The 18,683-nt window shown below is 35.2% G+C and overlaps 1 protein-coding gene and 1 long non-coding RNA gene across 21 annotated transcripts in view; one reads left to right on the top strand and one right to left on the bottom strand.

Moving 5' to 3' along the window:
- The window catches only part of znf638 (zinc finger protein 638), a 31,419-nt gene that overhangs the window by 2,034 nt on the left and 10,702 nt on the right, over positions 1 to 18,683 (top strand). For 2 of the 20 annotated variants that reach the window (XM_087260802.1, XM_087260795.1), the window contains exons 1-2: positions 14,137 to 14,197; positions 16,710 to 18,144. In XM_087260802.1, the coding sequence (XP_087116928.1) occupies positions 16,924 to 18,144 (1,221 nt within the window). In that variant the 5' untranslated portion in view covers positions 14,137 to 14,197; positions 16,710 to 16,923. Of the gene's footprint in view, positions 1 to 14,136; positions 14,587 to 16,549; positions 18,145 to 18,683 lie in introns of those variants that run through there. The other 18 variants (XM_087260806.1, XM_087260798.1, XM_087260801.1 and 15 more) reach the window with 9 other exon arrangements.
- LOC147843092 (uncharacterized) lies at positions 9,784 to 14,610 on the bottom strand. The gene is made up of 2 exons (XR_015495518.1): positions 13,820 to 14,610; positions 9,784 to 12,777 (listed from the first exon to the last, which is right to left on the bottom strand). It is a non-coding gene; the product is annotated as an uncharacterized LOC147843092 (long non-coding RNA).

Below are 18,683 nucleotides of genomic sequence, written 5' to 3'. Positions count from 1 at the left end.
GCTGATGATAAGGAAATTAATAATATTCTGTCACGTAATTGGAGCAGTAAAGCCCCGCTTGACCCACCCAAGCCTCAATGTGAAGACATGAAAAGATTTCTGTTCTTGCTTGCGTCGCTTTGCATTTGTGGCCCAACTACATTCTCTTAATCGCATGACTAGAGGATACTGTTGCTTACTTCATGTTGGATACCCCTCGTCACTCAACCCAGATTAACACTGGTTCAGAGACCACATTACACATACAGGATCTCACACTTTTTACTGAGTGAGACAGAACAAGAACTGGCACTGACCTGTGAATATATCTAGTTCTGAACATCAATTTGCCAAAAGAACTGTGATTGTGAACTAATTGTTGCTTTGGTATGTTCCCCTCCATCCCCGGCTGAACTGGTTGATGTAACCCACCGATTCTGTGGATGAAAGGATTTTGTTGTTCTCTCTCCGGTTCACATCCTCTTCTTCTCACACTAACAATGAATTGTCCACTGCTGTCTGGGACAGAGACCAACACAAACTGACTCCAATCCTGCATACACTTTTAGTTATTAGTTTCTAAACTTTAAAAAAAGAGTGACTAACCAATTGCCTTAAAAGCATCAAGTTGATTTTGCTTAAAAAAATAAAGAGTAAATCGTTGTAACTTGGTGCTGTTAGATTTAGCCATATGAAAGAGTAGACGTTGAGTTCATTTTTTGACGTATATTCAAAGAGATAGTTCATCTAAAAATGAAAATGTTCTCACCTTTAAGATTTTTCTTGTCTGTTGAAAAAAAGAAGATATTTTGAAAAATGTTGGAAACGTAATCATTGAGTATAGAACCAAGTCCATGGTTCCCAAAGGTTTCCAACATTTTTCAAAATAGCTTATTTTGTGTTCAACAGAATAAAGAAATTCAAATTGGCTTGTAACAAGTGAAAGTTGAGTAAATGTTTATTTTTGGGGAAACTATCACTTCATTAATAATAAAGTTTTATAATTTAATAATTTTAAGGCAACTGGGTTAATTCACATTTTTAAGTATAGACAACTAATTGCTTTTTACACCGAACAAGCTAATTAACATGCTTTAATTAATAAAGGGCAAGAATATTTGATTTAAAAAGTAATTTTAAGTTGTAAGTGTTTTTGACTACCTATATGGAGTGCTTTAGCCTGTGTTTTAAACCTTACAGCAAAATAATAAAGATTTTTAAATACCAGGTTATGAGCTTGTTATATTAAATAAGCTTCACATTTCAACATTTAAAGGGATAGTTCACCCAAAAATATTTTAATGAGCATTTATCATCTTTTATTCTCCCTCATATGGTTTTAAACATGCATGCGTTTCTTCTGTTTTGAAAACTGCTAGTTGATGGTAACCATTGACTTCCACAGTAGGAAAAAATACTATAGAAAGTCAGTGGGTGCCAGTCAGTGGGTGCCAGAAAGTCAGTGGGTGCCAGTAAAAAAATCCTGGTTGCCTTAAATTTTTAAGCTGAATCAAATTAACCTTATGAGTCTATTGAACTTATATTATGTTAAACTGACTTAAAACAGCTTGTGTAACTTATAAAATTAAGTTAGAACATGATTAACTTTTTTTTTTAAAGTTTAATGAGTTACAATGTCTGCTGTCATAACTAATTGATCATATAATGTTTGCACCGTGTCAGCATTTTTCTAAATATCTTCTTTTGCGTTCAACAGAAGAAATAAACTTAAATGACTATTGAACAAGTGAAGGGTGATGGCAGAATTTTTATTTTATTTTGCTTATTTTTATTATAATATTGCTGACTTATTTTTTGCTGAATCAAATAAAATTTTCTAGTCATCAAATCAATCAAACTGACTAAAAATGTTAAGATAAACTCTATATAACTTAAAAAATAGTTTGAAACCTGATTAATTATTAAAATAAGTTAAAGTAACTTGAAAATATTTGTTGTGTCAACTTTTTGTAATTAAATATTTTACAGTGTAACTTAAAATAGAAAGATACAGCACAGTGGGAAAGTTTGTGGTATGTTGGGCCTTAGACACTGACATTTGCACATAATGGTGGAGTGGGACTGCATAGAGACTGAAAAGCCCACAGTGTGTCCTCTTTGGTATTCTTGTAAATTCCATCGCCCCCATTACTCTCAGACTGATATGCTATTTCCATCCCATCACATTAAGATCGCTCATCTTTCATCTGTAAAACCATTTGTTTCAACTGACACCGACCTCCTCATCACAGTCAGAATCGTTGCTGAAATATCACCCTTAACTTGAACATTGCTAATTTGTATCATTCATCATGCTTTTTAAAAGACACATCTGCACTCGCAGATTCATGAGTCGCAGACCACAGCGTCTTCCTGCATTACATTAACATAACGTGCATCTCGCTCCAAATAGACACTTGAGCTGAAGGGCCGGTTATGTTAGGCAGCTGAATGCAAACTCAATAAAACAATGTATGCTTGCACTCATAAATTCATCAGGCTGTAATGGGTCATGACTAAGGCCAGATGGAATCTTGGAATAGATGGAATTTTGTTAATAAATGTACAGATTTATGCAGAATCATTTTGGGAGTATCATAACTAAAAACCTTAATATATGAACTAAAAAGTAATACTTTTAAATGGTATTTAATGTTTACACTGCAAATCTAATGGCATTAACTTTATTTGGTAAACAAAGCAAGTCTTCTAATATCTCTACTAAAATATTACTTTACAAACTGTATTGTGAATAAATTATACTAACATTTTCATATTAGTCAAAAATTATATTGAAATTAATTTAAAACTGAAAAAATATAAATTTACACACATTTACACAAGTAAAAATCAATGATGGACTAAAAATCTGCGAATTCTGCGCACACAGATTCCGTGTGGGCCCAGTCATGACTTAAAAGATGGTTAGTTAAAGCACGACCTTTGCTGTATAAACCAGCCAGCCACCTGCTGGCAGACTATCAGTTATGTTTTTAGGCAGCACTGGCCTAAGATGGAAAGTTAGATTGTAGGTTCGAGTCCCAGCACCAGCAGAAATTGCAGGTGTTGGGAGTGAATATCCAGTGCCCTATACCTAAATATCACAGCTAAGGTAAATCCAAGACACTGAACCGCCAATTTCTCCCTGGACAGCCCCCTGACTGGGTGTGTTCACAGGTTTGAGTCGCTTTGAATAAAAGCATCTGCTAAATGCTTTAATGTAAATGACAGATGAACCTAGATATGTGAGTCTTGTTCATGTACAGTTGAAGTCAGAATTATTATAACCCCTGAATTATTAGCGCCCCTGTTAATTTTTTCCCCAAATTCTGTTTAACGGAGAGAAAAAATTTTCAACACACTTCTAAGCATAATAGTTTTAATAACTCATTTCTAATAACTGATTTATTTTATCTTTGCCATGATGACAGTAAATAATATTTAAATTTCAAGACACTTTTATACAGCTTAAAGTGACATTTAAAGGCTTAACTAGGCTAATTAGGTAGGCAGGTTAGGGTAATTAGGCAAGTTATTGTGTAACAATGGTTTGTTCTGTAAACTATCTTAATAACTACTTTTATTCTAGCCGAAATAAAACAATATTGATTTTCTTCTCGGCTTAGTCCCTTTATTATTCCGGGGTCGCCAATGAACCGCCAATTTATCCAACTTAACCATTAAGTTCACTTAAGTATTTTGTGTTAGGACAACATGAAGCAATTGTGTTGGTTCAACTACCTGGTTAGGGGATTTGTAGTTCCCATCATGCTTTGCATGGGATTGAATGAAGAGAGGAAAATGTTGACAATAAAAGTAATCTCAGGTGTTTAAAGTTAACAGAAAGACTTGTTAGAGTTTAATCTTTACTTCAGTTTGAAGATGTAGAAGATTAAAGCTTTGAGTTTTGAGATTATCACCCAGCAGAAACAACATGGCAGCTTAATTAGCAAATACTGTATGCAGTTTGTTGCTTTGCTCAAAACATTTTTCAAAATATCTTTATTTTGTGTTTAACAGAACAAAAAAAAATCAAACTATTGACTTCCATAGTATTTTTTCTGCCTTACATGGCTTTCATTTAGTAGCTTTCATTTTCCAACATTCTTCAAAATTTCTACGAGTTTAACAGAAAAAAAAATCTTTACTTGAGTAAACAGTGGTTAAATTGTTGTTGTTGTTGTTGTTGTTGTTGTTGTTGTTGTTGTTGTTGTTGTTGTTGTTGTTGTTGTTGTTGTTGTTGTTGTTGTTGTTGTTGTCGAACTCTGCCTAAAAGGACTCAAATACAGTGTAAATATGACCAGTCTAAATTTCTGATAAAGATTGTGTAAAGGGATCTCCTAAAAACAATTATTTGGACTGCTGTGTTATAGAAGGTGACAATCTGCGAAAGCATCCTAGACATCTGACCAAGTCCTGTGATATAAACTCTGTTATAAAGCTGTGGTGATGATCCCATGGCTTGATGAAAGTCTGAAATAAATTTATGACTCTGGTTTGTTTATTCTAGAAGTAGTCACAGCCACAGGCTTTAGCCATTGATTAAACATTGACAAAATAAATACCAGGAGATGATGGTTTCATTCCCCCTCCCCTCTCATCATTGCTTTCCTCTGTTTACAGAATGACAGAAATAAAATATCCAAATTGCCCTGCTGTGAAGTCAAATCAGTGGACCTCATACATAACATCAGACCTTTGCAGTGTCCAAAAATAGTCTGTGCTTTTAAAGCCGGAGATTTATTAGGCAGTAATGCCAACTAATCTATCTTTGTGTCATCCAAATTAGATCTTAAATCTGCACTGACTTTCATCAGGTCAATTTTTACAAATATATTATTATTTACAAGAAGACAGTATATGACTACCGTTTATCTTTATTTTTAAACACTGATTTTAAAATATATATTTATGGTAAGGCTATCTGTATTATATTTGTGGCCCTAAAATGTGGCCAGCTCAGCAAAAAACAATCACAATTTCTGTTCATGGAGCTGCCATATTAACTGTATAACGTGTATAAAATCCAAGGTGTTTCAAGCTGGACCAGACTCAACATCTTGGCAGGATATACTGGCAGAACAAAATGTGTTAATCTTAGTCTCATGGTCCTAGTTGTTATCAGAAACTGAACACTACAAGCTTTCATGTGGTCCCTTTTCACCTTTTAACGTTGGACAAGTGATACCTTCTTAAAAGCTTGGAAATTCATCATTTTATCCTAGAAGCATATTCAAATACACTATATTCTATATCCTGTTCCTGGCACATGTTAGTATGACCTTAATTATTGGCCTTAGTTCAGTTTTAATGTCATAAATACCATAAATGGGCAGTAGTGGATATCTATATCTGGGGTCCTAAATAAGATTTATGAGTTTCTCCTTCGCAAAGGATACATATATTTAACGGGCACGCCTGGTTTACAGAGTGTGTGTGTGCGTGCGTCTGTCTCAAGAGTTGGTATAGCTCTAACACATGCAGACGTACAAGTGTAGTACACGTTTAGTAACTAGACTCCCAATGTTTAAGACCAGAGGAATTGAGGCCCTAAACATAGTCTATGCAACACATCTTGCTACATGATTGATTTTGTGCACTGACAAATTTTGCGAGTAAGATTTTTTGTTTGAGGGAGGTCTAATTCACCACAAACATTTTTAGTTTTTTGAATGCAGCCTTAATGAATAGAAGTGACTATTCCTTTAAAAGAAGACATTTAGAATCAAGACTTGTACATTTTAGATTACATTTATAAACAACTTTACTTGAAAAATGATGGTATAATTTGCAAAACATTACTTTTCAACACACTTTTACTGACACTTTCAAACTACTTAATTTATTTCAGTAATTTTAACAAAATCCAACCAATCTCTTTAGCAGCTAGATAACTTGGTGACAAATTAGCAGAAGGTGCAATACTATCCATTATAATGGATGTAAAATTAATGTAAACAATTCAATAGCAATGCAGCAGTGGCCCAAAAGGACAAGTGACCACTAACTATATTGAACTCTATGTGAGGTGTTCAGAGGAGCTATGCTGATTTAGAGGGTGTCATGTCAACACAGACAGACCCAAACCTCAAGTGCAAATGCAGGGTGTTCACAGATTACCTCTTGGGCTATGGCTGAGTTGCAGGACCTTTATATTACTGTAGCCACAAAACTGTTAAATCTATTGACCTCTCAATGGATTAAAGACACCAAATTTTTTGTTCAATTAGAAGAAGAAAAAATAGTCTTCGAGATACAGGGATCAAACTTTCTAACATTTGGTTGCCTTTTTTAGAGCATGTTAAATCTCTGAAACTTGAAGCAGTTACTTTAGAATGATAATTGCCCATCTTGCACCTTCCTGATAAGTATAGCACAAAAATACAACTCTTTTTGACATAAAACCACAAGTTAAAGCAACTTGCTTCGTTCCTTTGTTGTTTCATTTAAAGATGAAAGTGAGGATTAAACAAAAGCCAAATTTACATTTCTGTGAATTAAGTTTGCCACTTATGATGGTGCTAAGCAAGTTAAACAGGCACATAAGAAAGTATGGCCTGTGAAGCAGGTTTGAATTGTCTTCTGTTTTTTGGTGATTTTGTCCTGACTTTAAAAAAATAAAGGTACAAAAGTACTCAATGGGGCGATACCTTTTTAAAGTTTTTTTTTTTTTGTACTTAAAGGGTTCATAAAGGGTTCATAAGGGTTCATAACAGTACCTAAAGGGCCCATGTTGTACCTGAAAGGTACATATTATACCTAAAAGGTATACCTTGAAATAAAGGTGACAGCTTTTGTATCTTTTTTTTCTGACTGCAATGTAATATAATTTAATAAAAATGTAAAATAGCCCGTCAGTTGTCATCATTTAACAGTAGATCATTTGCTGGTTTTAGTCTTTTTTTTTCAAATAATAATATTACAGAAAAGAAGTTGGTAACGTTATCAAAAAGCAACCAGACTAGAGCAAACTACTTACAGTAAAACTGCTGTTATCTTCTAAATTTCCCTATTTATATTACTGTTGTATAATAATTCATTTTAGCATTATTGAATACTGCTACTTTTTTTTTTTAAATATGCACATAATTTTATGAAGAAATTAACTATTCATTCTGATGTGGTGGTATTTGTGGAGGATAAGATCTTAATCCCATTTAAACAGGGCTTTAGTAACTGCAAGCATGTCTATTTTTTTTTTTTTTTTATTAAAGCAACATTATTTAGTTGAAGTCAGAATTATTAGCCCCCCTTTGAGTTTTTTTTTCTTTGTTAAATATTTCCCAAAAGATGTTTAAAGGAGAGCAAGGAAATTTTCACAGTATGTCTGATAATATTTTTTTCTTCTAGAGAAAGTCTTATTTGTTTTATTTCGGCTAGAATAAAAGCAGTTTTTAATTTTTTAAAAACCATTTTAAAGTCAAAATGATTAGCCCCTTTAAGCTATATTTTTTGATAGTCTACAGAAAAACCATCATTCTACAATAACTTGCCTAATTACCCTAACCTGCCTAGTTAACCTAATTAACCTAGTTAAGCCTTTAAATGTCACTTTAAGCTTTATAGAAGTGTCTTGAAAAATATCTAGTCAAATATTATTTACTGTCATCATGGCAAATATAAAATAAATCAGTTATTAGAAATGAGTCATTAAAACTATTATGTTTAGAAATGTGTTGAAAAAATTCTTCTCTCCGTTAAACAAAAGTTGTGGAAAAAAAATAAACACGGGGGCTAATAATTCTGACTTCAACTGTATTTTGTTGTTACTGAAAGTTACAGAAAAAGCACTGCATAAATGGTAAAATACACTCCAAAAATATTTTGCTACTTGTTCAAACTACTTATGTAAAATTAGTTTAAAAAGATTTTTAATAGAAAAGACTGATATAAGCTGATATAAACAAATATTGTAATGTTGTTTAAAAATGTATCAGAATGGGAGGTTACGGATGGAAGTTTGAGGGTACTGAGGCCTCCAATATAAATGTTTGCCTATACACACATCAACCTTAAGAGTTGGAAAAGGAGTTAGATGAGGACAGCTGAAATAAGGATCGAGCAGTTTTCAGTTACAGCAGAAAAGAAGGTGAACATATCTGAGGACACTGTTACCATAAAATGCCTCGCCAGCACAGTAGTGGGATCCCGAGTGTGAGAGAAGGTTAAAGGAGTTGCTTTGAGGGTGCATAAGTGTTTATCCTTGATTGTCTGTACTCTGAAATAGAAGGAATAACTATAGGACACTAGAAGATAATGAAGTTTTCAATGAGTCAATACTAACCAGCACATTTGAGCTGACCAGTAGAGCACTGCTGTAAGAAGATACTCTTTCATACTGACAACCACATCGAACTATAAACATGAATTTGACATGGAAAAAGACACTATAAAAATACTCAAAATAAATTAACACATTAATAAAACATTTATTCTAAGATGTACAACTACTCCAATGATGATTTGGAAATGGGTGTTAAAAGTTGTAAAAGGCTGTGAAAAGTAGACTAATCACAATAGACAAGTTTATCTGACCAATCAGAACAGAAATTGCTCAAAGAAAGAATGGGTTTAGAGAGACCAAGGCTGTATCTAAAATCACCCCCATACCCTCATTCACTATTCCCTAGAAAGAGTGAACTAATAATATTAGTGGGCTAATAATATTAGTCAATTTCAAGGAGTGAATAAAACTGAGTGATTGAATTTGAGAGTGAGTTGTTTGTGGTTTGCTTAAAACCTGTCATACGATATGCAAAAAAACTAAAGGCGCCTTTTAAAAAGCATAAGGTGACTTGTTAATTTAAGAAACATGATGCACAATATATAATGTAAACCACTGATCTGACACAGTAAACTTAGATCTCTAAAATAAGAGCCAGTGGGAAACATGCAAACTGAGCTCCATCTGCCATGAGGACATCGTGTTATTGTGACCTTTTTAAGAACATAAGGGCTCCCGGGAGAGTGTGTCCTCTAGTGCTGAGTGTTAGGTATTCCCCCAACCCCTGGGGAGCATTTATTCTTGTTATATTTAATTACTTATCTGTTAACAGAACCCCTCACAGGGACAAATGATGCCATGCTTACTCCCTATATTGTAGGTATAGTATGTGCAAAGTCGTGTGCCCCAGTATTGCTTATAATGGAAGGGAGGAAAAGAGTGAACAGTGCTGAGCTTTGGCAAATGACATCTTTCAACATGTCTGTCTTTCTTTTTGTCACTCCTGTCTGAGTGTTTGCACTGCAGCCAACTCTCTTCAAACTCTCTCCCCCTCTCTCTTTGTGCCAAAACTGTTATTGATTAGAATTGGCCACTGGTGCTTGAATGATTTTGGTCTGTCATTATGCTGGACCTTGACATAAACCAAAACCAGAGAGGTAACACTTTAGAATAACAGTACATAACTAATGATATGTAAGCTAAACCTTTCTTTATTATATACAAATGATGAGATAAGTCATGCACTAATCAAGAACTAACTTTAACTACAACATGTTACACGAGTTCATGTGTAAATAATGACTGCCTCAATTACTGGTTGGTACAAGTTTGTTAATTTATGTACTAATTAACACTTTAGTTTAAGCTAAATTGCTCTATGAGGAAGAACTTTAATTAATAGTGCGACTTGACCAGCATGAACTTTCCTCATTATGTCATGACTTTACTTGGAGGGGCACAATATTATTAAATCATTCTTAACAACTCAAGAACTCCATTGTTTAGACACAACACTTGATCCTTACTGACAACCAGTACACAGAACAGTCATGGTGAAGTGATTATTCACACAGAACACATTTTTCTTTTCATGTGCTACTTTTTTATTGTTTTTCAATGTAAACATGCACTTGATGACCATTACGTTTAAACACAGGCGTTCATGTGTTGTTGATAATAATGTGCCCTCTCCCTGTGTACATGTGGGTATCCTCTGGACATGCAGTATGGATGAATTGGGTTAACTAAATTGGCCGTAGTGTATGAGTGTTTTTGTGAATGCAAGAGTGTATAGATGTTTCCCAGTACTGGGTTGCGGTTGGAAGGCCATCTGCTGTGTAAAAACATATACTGAAATAGTTGGTGGTTCATTCTGTTGTGACGACCCCTGATAAATAAGAGACTAAGCCAAAGGAAAATAAATTAATGAATAATGTGCCCCTCCAAGTAAAGTCATGAGTTCTTGCTGGTCAAGTAAACTATTAATTAATATTCTTTTTAATTAATTAATAGTTCCTTTACTAATCTGGGGTCGCCACACCGAAATGAACCGACAACTTATCCAGCATGAATTTTACTTGGTGAATGCCCTTCCAGTCGCAACCCAACACTGGGAAACACCAATACACACTCTTTCACACACACACACTAAGGCCAATTTAGCTTTTTTATCTCATCTATACCTCATGTTTTTGGATTGTGGGGGGAAACCGGAGCACCCGGAGGAAACCCATGACACCACCATGACGCCAGTGAAGTAAAATATTTCATATATAAATCTTAAATCTTAATAAACCTTTTTCTTATAGAGTGAGATTTAGTTTAAACTAACACTTAATTAATACATTAATTAACGCTCATATGCTAAGAGGGAATTAAGGAAGCCATTATTCACACATGAACTCATGTGACTGTTGTTGTTTTTATAGTTAGTTCTTGATAAGCACATGCCTTAAATCATCATCATTTTATAATAAAAATAATGGTTTGTTTACATAATAAAGTGTTACCGGTACAGAAATGAAAAAGGGAAAACTGAGGCAAGTGACTGCACTAGACCTAAGGGTAAAAGTAGTGTAATTTTCTGTGTCTTTTGCTGTAATGGGCAGTTTGGGGTTGTGTTTCCCAGATGCATGATAAGCCTAAATAAACACAAATGTGGAAACACAACACGTAGTTGGGTGACTGGATAACTGATCTCAAAATCTGCCCAGTACATAAGCATGTGGTTAACCACAGTAAACATTCAGAGTGTGAGTTCGGGATTGCCAACCTGTTACTTTATGACCACATTGTAAAAATGGTTTATGTAGACACTATTATTACACAGCCTTTTAATGTATAATACCCTTTAAAAATTTTGGTTGGTAAGATTTTTAAATGCTTGTATGAAATAAACATATGTTGAAACGGCTGTATTAAAATATCACAACATTTTAAAAATAACTGTTTAATAAACTTCAATGGGAGGGGGGGTTACTTCACTTGTTTGAAAGTCACACAAAGGAAGATAATCTAAAGAACGCTGGATACCTGCAACCATTGACATTGTCTAATCTAAGAAACATTGAATACCTGCAACCATTGATGGTCCGTAGGTCCGTAGCCAGCTGGGTGAAAGGGGTGGTTCTTTTTTCTCAAAATGTGAACTTTTTTGCAGTTATTCACCTCATTTACTATTTAATTATGATGCTTAAATACTCTAATAAGTGGCATTTTAAGCACTATTTTTAGCTGGATTAGCTTGTTGTATCCTCAATATATGACATACCAAATTATTTCCTAAAGATTTATAATAAACAAATATAAAAAAAAACAGCTCCATGATTTTTTCTAGCCTCTCTTGAAAATTAATCTAAAAACAACAGCCTAATTAGTATAAACAGTAGATGTCAGTCCAAGGCACCCGAAAAAAATTAAACAGCCTTTTTTGACATGGCTATTTCTTGAAACTGTGCCTACGGTTGGGCGATGTCGACCAATTTGGCATCGTACGATGTCTAATGTGAAACATCGCGATGGACAATGGCATTGTCGTCATAGGCGGAGGTGAATTGATTATTTAATTATTGAATAATTAATTAATCTATAAGGAATTAATTATTTGTAACCTACCATCAAACTACCTGACCAGCCCAGCATCACGTTGTCATTGGCCATCGACGATGGATGATGGCATCGTCTATCGGCCCAACGCCTACGTGTTTGGATAACAATTGCTTTTATCAGGGTAATCTGATGTAGCCACAGTTTTAAGGAATATCCATGTCAATAAAGACTTTATTTATTTATTTATTTTTTACATTTTTTGAGTGAGTGCCTTGGACTGATTTTTGCTATGTATTCTGATGAATCCCTTACCCAAAAAGCACAGACACATTATTTAAGCTACCTCTAATAACTTTTTGTTTGATTTTGGATGTTTATACACATCCTAATTAGTATTAAAATTAACTTTAATATGGGCTACTTTTGGTGCTTCAGACCTTATCATTGGTCAATTTTTTCTCTCAGTCATAGGGTCCAAGATTTTAAATAAAAGTTAGGCTACTTATAAAATGTAATAGGTCAATAGTAAAAGTTGACTTCACTTATGTCATATTGTGCATATTCCTAAAACCTTTGATGGGTTATTTCCACAATTTATGATAACATAGCAGTCAAAATAGGTCAAATGAGAACATAGTGGGAAAAATTCTGGACCAATGGCAAATTCTGGAACATTGTCAGTGGGGGGATTGGGTCTTTTAAACCGCCCGGTTGTATGTGCTATGTATATGCTGATTTAAAGAAAGTATTTAATGAAAAAAGTTCAAAAGAATATTTCTGAATTTAAGTTTCCATGTGGAACTTTTTTTTTATCCTTTTAAACTGTATAACAGCAATGAAAATGTATAAAACCATGTCCACACTCATTATAACGCATGATTTATGAACATGTCAGCATTTTGGATCTCACTGTATGCATGCAGTAGATGCTGTGCACATTGGCCTCAGTCGCATACCACAGCTTTTCTGGGGTATTTTGAGTCTGGTGTGAAGTATGATGATGGATCTGGGGTTTTCTCATAATTCTAAAAGTACAAAACAAAATGCACTTAATTAGTAAAGTAGAAGGGTTGCATTAAAGCTAATGCATTTCTGCTGAAGACAAAAAAAGTGATTAGAGATTTTAGATTTACTATAAAAAACATGTTTACTTAAATCTTGGTATAACAGCTGATAGTACTGTTAACAGGATTAGAAAAAGTGCCATACAGTACGGTTCGCCTGAATTGAGTAACAGCTCTTATTACTCTTTCAAGCTACTTCTTAAAGTCACTATTACAAGTCATTTAAAACTTAAAATCTGAAGCCAAGAAATAATGCATTCAATGTTTCCTGCATAGCATCATAAGCATACATCATCAGTGATATCTTACAAAAAAAAAGAAATATAATATGACAATAAATATACCTACAGACGACAGAGTAAACAGACAATCTACAACTTGTTTATTATTTTTCCTCTTTGCTGGTGGTGGGACAGTTAATATCTGACAGAAAGTCATTAACCTGCAGAAACCTGAGAAAGACACTGATTTGCCGGCATCTCAGGCCTTGTGATGAGGACTGGATATCAAAGAAAATCAACATGTAGCAAAATACAAACTTCAGCTACTACAACTTTGAAACAATAATCCTTCTGTTCTGTAATGATAAAACACACTAGTGGAAACAATTAAAACTACCTGTTTTATTGGTTTAATGTTTTAATGGTATTTATAGCAGACATAATTAGCTCTGTGACTGATTTTTACTTTGATACAAGATAATTGGATTATAAGGAACCATAATATTATTTTACCATGGAGATGTAATTAACACCCAAGTAAATTACAGTTCTCCAACAATAAGCTAAAATAATGGGAGAAAGTCATAGACTGTAAAATACAGAATAAAGCACAGATATTGGGGGTCTAATAGCTGCTTTTTCATACTAAATTCGAGCTACTACTGTTTGAGAAACATACTGTTTAAGAGTAACATTAAATGCACCAAACAGCACATTATGATTTCATTACAAAAATATCACTTTACTGAAATAAATAGGAAGCTAAAAGTTTGTACACCTACATTTTCGTTCCGTTTTAACAAGTCTTTGCCTGAAGCCAGCCTAAAAAAGGAAAACGCTGCCATCTTCTGGATATCATTGAAAGAGAAACTACTCTTCTGTTGTTTTTCCACAAATAAAAGCCTTTATATCAGTATACCTTTTCAAATTGTCACAAATGTTCGCACTTTCTGCTCAACTAATTAGCCGTCAAATTATGTAAATTCTGAATGTTTGAAAATGTTTCGTCGCAGCCTCGCAGGCGGTCGGCGTGTTGGGTTTGATTGGTTTTCCTGACTACGTCTCTGTTTATGCTCGTGAATCATTTGATCACGCCTGTGAGACGCAGGCCGACCGTCCCCAGAAATCGGAGCGTTTTCCTCATCGCATGAACTTCCACCGTAAGATTTTACATAATAAAGTACTAGGTATGTTACTGTAGTTCATCTCAACTTTGTTGGGAGCCATTTTCATGCAAATATGATGATGATTGTGTCGAATAAGATGATTTTTCTGTCGTAAAACGACGACGTATACTGCTATCGGCTTCAACTGTACTCATGACGAAGCTGCAGAGCCATAGGCCTGCATGTGCTCGGCTGATTTCACGAGCAATCTGCTCACCAGATCACTTTTTTCGCGTGATTCACGCATTTAAAGGCTGCATTTATTTTATATGAGATGCACTGACCACGTTAACACTCAATCCAGACTAAAAAGCTACCATTAAACTGACTGACGGGCGATCTTGCAGTTTCGCAATGGGAGCGTGATAGTTTGTTTATGTTAGGTATGTAACCCTTCACGACAAGTCGGTTACTTCACTGTGCGTTTCAGCAGCTGTTTTAACCATGTTAGGTAAAGTTTGTTTTATATTTGCACATTTTAGAAAATTTTGTTTACCAATATTGGCATATTGTTTACTTTCCTATGATTATATTACTCTATAGTTGGTCTAAAATCATATGCTTGACTTCAAATTAACATTAGCACTATTTACTTTGCCATTGGATGCTAATGTGATTTAGAATTAGCAAATAATACTTTTTCTGAAATTCTTTTTTTAAGAAGAAACTCCGAATGTGCTAATATAATACCAACTTTACTTCAATAGAAATTATGTGACTCAAGATCTGCAGATGGATCCTCATTACTGTGAATGGGGAAATGCAGGAGAGAATGGATTGCAACATCACATTGTTTTTATGTGTCTATCTTCTAATTTTGCAGCAGATTGCTCCTGTTTAGTGCAGAGGTTAATGTTTAACATAGGACATGTGTAGGCCTGCTATCTGAAATGGCTGCTTGCTGTGTGAGGCGGCCTATTAATGTACTGTGGACATGTTGTGTTCAGTCGCTGGATGGCGGCCTTTCTTTTCCTGTATTTTTTTCTTTAAGAAAAGTCCTGCAAAGTCATGACAGTAAATCCAATACATACCCCGAGTCTATTGGCCTTGCAGTTTCACAGTTTAAAATGGTTTCATGTTTAAAATTCAGTAATTTAAAAAAAAAATGTGTTCAGAAATTATCAGCTACATTAAAGGAATATGAAAAGTCAAGATAAAATTAAACCTTAACGATTGACATTGTACAGAATTAGCACAGGTTTTCTTTATGAGTAAGTGTTTTTAGAATATTTTGTAAAAATGTTATATATGTTGAGGAGTGAAGGCCCTGAAATACCCACAGTGAAGACCTTAAGTGTAAATGTAAGAATATATTTGAAATACCTGATCAGCAATGTATTCTTATGTACCCCAATGCCACCTTTTTTTACTTTGATGTTGTTTGAAAGGACATCACACCATTTAGTTTTTTTTTTTTTTTTTTTTTTTTTTCTTGAGGCGTATTGGGGATTATAATTACTGAATGACTAAAGTTGTTTTTTTAATTGAAGTTTGCAGGTTTAAAAAAAAGCTTAACCACAGACTGGACAAATTCAGAATAAGGTCAAAAACATGCATTGATCATTAACAAATTTAAATAAGTTTAATATAAGTTTAATCTCTATTTTACTGCAAGTTATTCAAGTTTATAGCAATGATGCCAAATAAAGAAAAAGAGTAATTTTCTTGCAGGATATATTTGTCCTACTGAATATTTTTTATTATTTTTTCATAACTTGGAATAATATGATGAAGGTAGTAATTGTTGTTTCCTGTTGACTTAATAGTTTTATTTTGTATTTTATTGTTTCTTGACAAATTTACTTTTAAAGAAAGTTAACATAAAAATGCTAGATTGAAATGCAATTCACAACATCATATTTACTTGGTGCTTCTTAAAGCATCATAAGGCCAAGCAAAAATTTAGGTGCAATTTGTACTTTTTTTTTTTTTTTTGGAGAAAAAAATAATTTATATAACAATTTTTTGTACATACAGAGAAAATCAATTTAGTATCTTTTTTATTTTTTTATTACATTGTTAATGAAGATGAGTCACCCTTGTTGACAGGGATGGACAATATTGACCATCCAGACGGTTTCATTCTGAAAAACCAGTATTGATATAAAAAGGATAACTTACCTCTCAGGTTATTAATAATTAGCAGTTGTTTAATGTCTAAAATAGTCTGGCCTATGATGTTGTTCTGTCTTAAGGCATGTTTGTTCTTCCCTGTTCACATTTAGGCAAAAAAAGGGAAAGAAAACCACTAAAATCCATGCATGAAAATGTAAAGATACTCCTAAACTGTGATATTGTTTTCCTTTGTCTGTCTTGTCTTTTTTGCTTGCTGTTTTTCTTCTTCAGTGAAGACATGGAAACCTGTTTAAATCCCTTGAAGCTGGAGATTTGAGAGTATATGACAGAAGGGGAAAATGGGCGCAGCCGTTTTACAGTTTTTGTATGAGGACCTGACGACGGCAAGCCAGTAATCCATTTTGTGTGTTTTTCCCCCTAATTTTTCCAGCTTTTCGTTGTTCTTGGAAAGTTGCGTGCACCCTGTTCCAAATTCCGTGAGACATTTTGGGAATCTGCCCATCTTAAGCCCTGTCTCCCTGCAGTTGGCACAGATAAAGACTCAGTTGGCACTGCACCAGCTGAATGCAATTGTTGGCACAAGTGTCACTCCGGCTGCAGTTCCTACAGCTGCTTTGACCTTGCTCAACTTGCTTAAGGTCACTATGTCGCATCCATTATACAATCCTCGTGGAGGACCTTTCCCCAGCGGTCAAAGACCCATCGTGCCCAGCCAATATGGTCTTGTGTCACAGCCTCGAATGGAGATGGGTGCAGCCCGTCTTGGCCCAGGTACCATGTCTGGTTCTCGTGCAGGATTGTTGGGCAGCTCGCCCTTCTCAATGGGACAAGGTCAGTCGCAGATTTCAACAGAAATCGAAGCTGCCATTGACCGTAACCTTCGGGGAGCCCGTGAGGAAGTGCGCATTATTTCGCAAATGCTCCAGCAACCCAAAAAAGCAGATCCTCGTCTGAGAAACGATTCCATGGATGAAGTGCTTTCCTCCAGGGGCAGCGGGTTTTCAGGGTCTTCGAGATCAGATGAGGTGGACTGGTCCATGTACCAAGCCCCAAGCAAGCTCTTTTCATCAAGCATGGAGCGCCCTTCCAGTTCCTCACCGGTGTTCAAGTCTGCAGGTTTTGGTGGAGGACCAAGTGGTTTGAGCAGCCAACGTCCGCCGGAACAGCGACCAAATCGCTACACTTCTGAAAGTGCCACCAGCATCCTAGCAAGCTTTGGACTTTCTAATGAAGACCTAGAACTTCTTAGCCACTACCCAGATGATCAGCTGACTCCTGACAACCTACCGTTTATTTTACGGGACATTCGTATGCGTAAGGTGAAGAGGGATGTTGATGAGAGACCAGACTACAATAAAGTCATTGACTATGGACATTCTAGTAAATTTGACTATCCTGAGGAGAGCTCAGAAAGTTACGCGACTGAACACCTGCCTAAAGAGACTCCAAAGTATGCTAGTAAGGTCTCCAGACCAGCCTTCACTGCTAGTAACATCACAAAGCAACCTCAGATGTGCCAATCAGGTCCAGGCCCCATACATGTTTCAGAGCTTCATAAACCTTCACCAGTTGATCCGAGACCCACTAAGACGATCCCAGCGAGACCACCTGCTTCCCAGCCTGTTCTGACACCTTCCAGTCGACCTCCTCTCCAGGTACCATCTCAGCTTGGTGTTCTTCCTATGATGTCCGTTGATGACATGCCTGGAGGTCCCAACTGGATCCCGTTCCTGTCGCCACCAGTCAGCATGCCCCCAATGAAGAGGCTACCGACTCCAACCATGATGAATGATTACTCTGCAGCTACTCCAAGAATCTTTCCTCATACATGCTCTCTATGTAACATTGAATGTGTCCAGATTAAGGTGAGTATCTTCTTAACCAGTAGAGCCTCATTTGAAAGATGTTTGCAATTTTTTTGTATGTAAAGGGACAGACTCTGTTTAATTTTTATTTTGCTGAAAACTTCAAGCTAATACTGTATTAAATTTAACTATGAAATAAAATGTCCGACATGTTTGTTTACTAACTTCAGTTGCCTTAATTATACAATTGCCTTAATTGCCTAATTATAGTTGCCTGATTGTGGGTTAAAATATTTTACAGTTAGCTGATGTAAATAGAGTAAATAGTACATGTAGTAAACCATGGTTGGACAAAAAATTATTGCACGTTGACTATTTCAAGCCAACTCCAGTTTCAGAAGATTTTTTTAGTCCAGTTCCTGGAAACCCTGAGGAAAGCCTATTGTAAATCCATTTTTTCCTGAAAACTAATTTAAGTCTTTGGACTGGCTGAAAAAAATCTGAACCTGTTGTGAGGACAGACCTGATGACTTTCCACAGTGCTGAAGAAAAAGGCAGATGATGATCTCCATTTCCATAATACCCGAGGCCACACTTTG

Source organism: Danio rerio, chromosome 7 (assembly GCF_052040795.2).
Source record: "Danio rerio strain M-AB ecotype USA chromosome 7, GRCz13ab, whole genome shotgun sequence".
NCBI lineage: Eukaryota > Metazoa > Chordata > Actinopteri > Cypriniformes > Danionidae > Danio > Danio rerio.
This window is presented reverse-complemented; position numbering and strand designations above follow the sequence as displayed.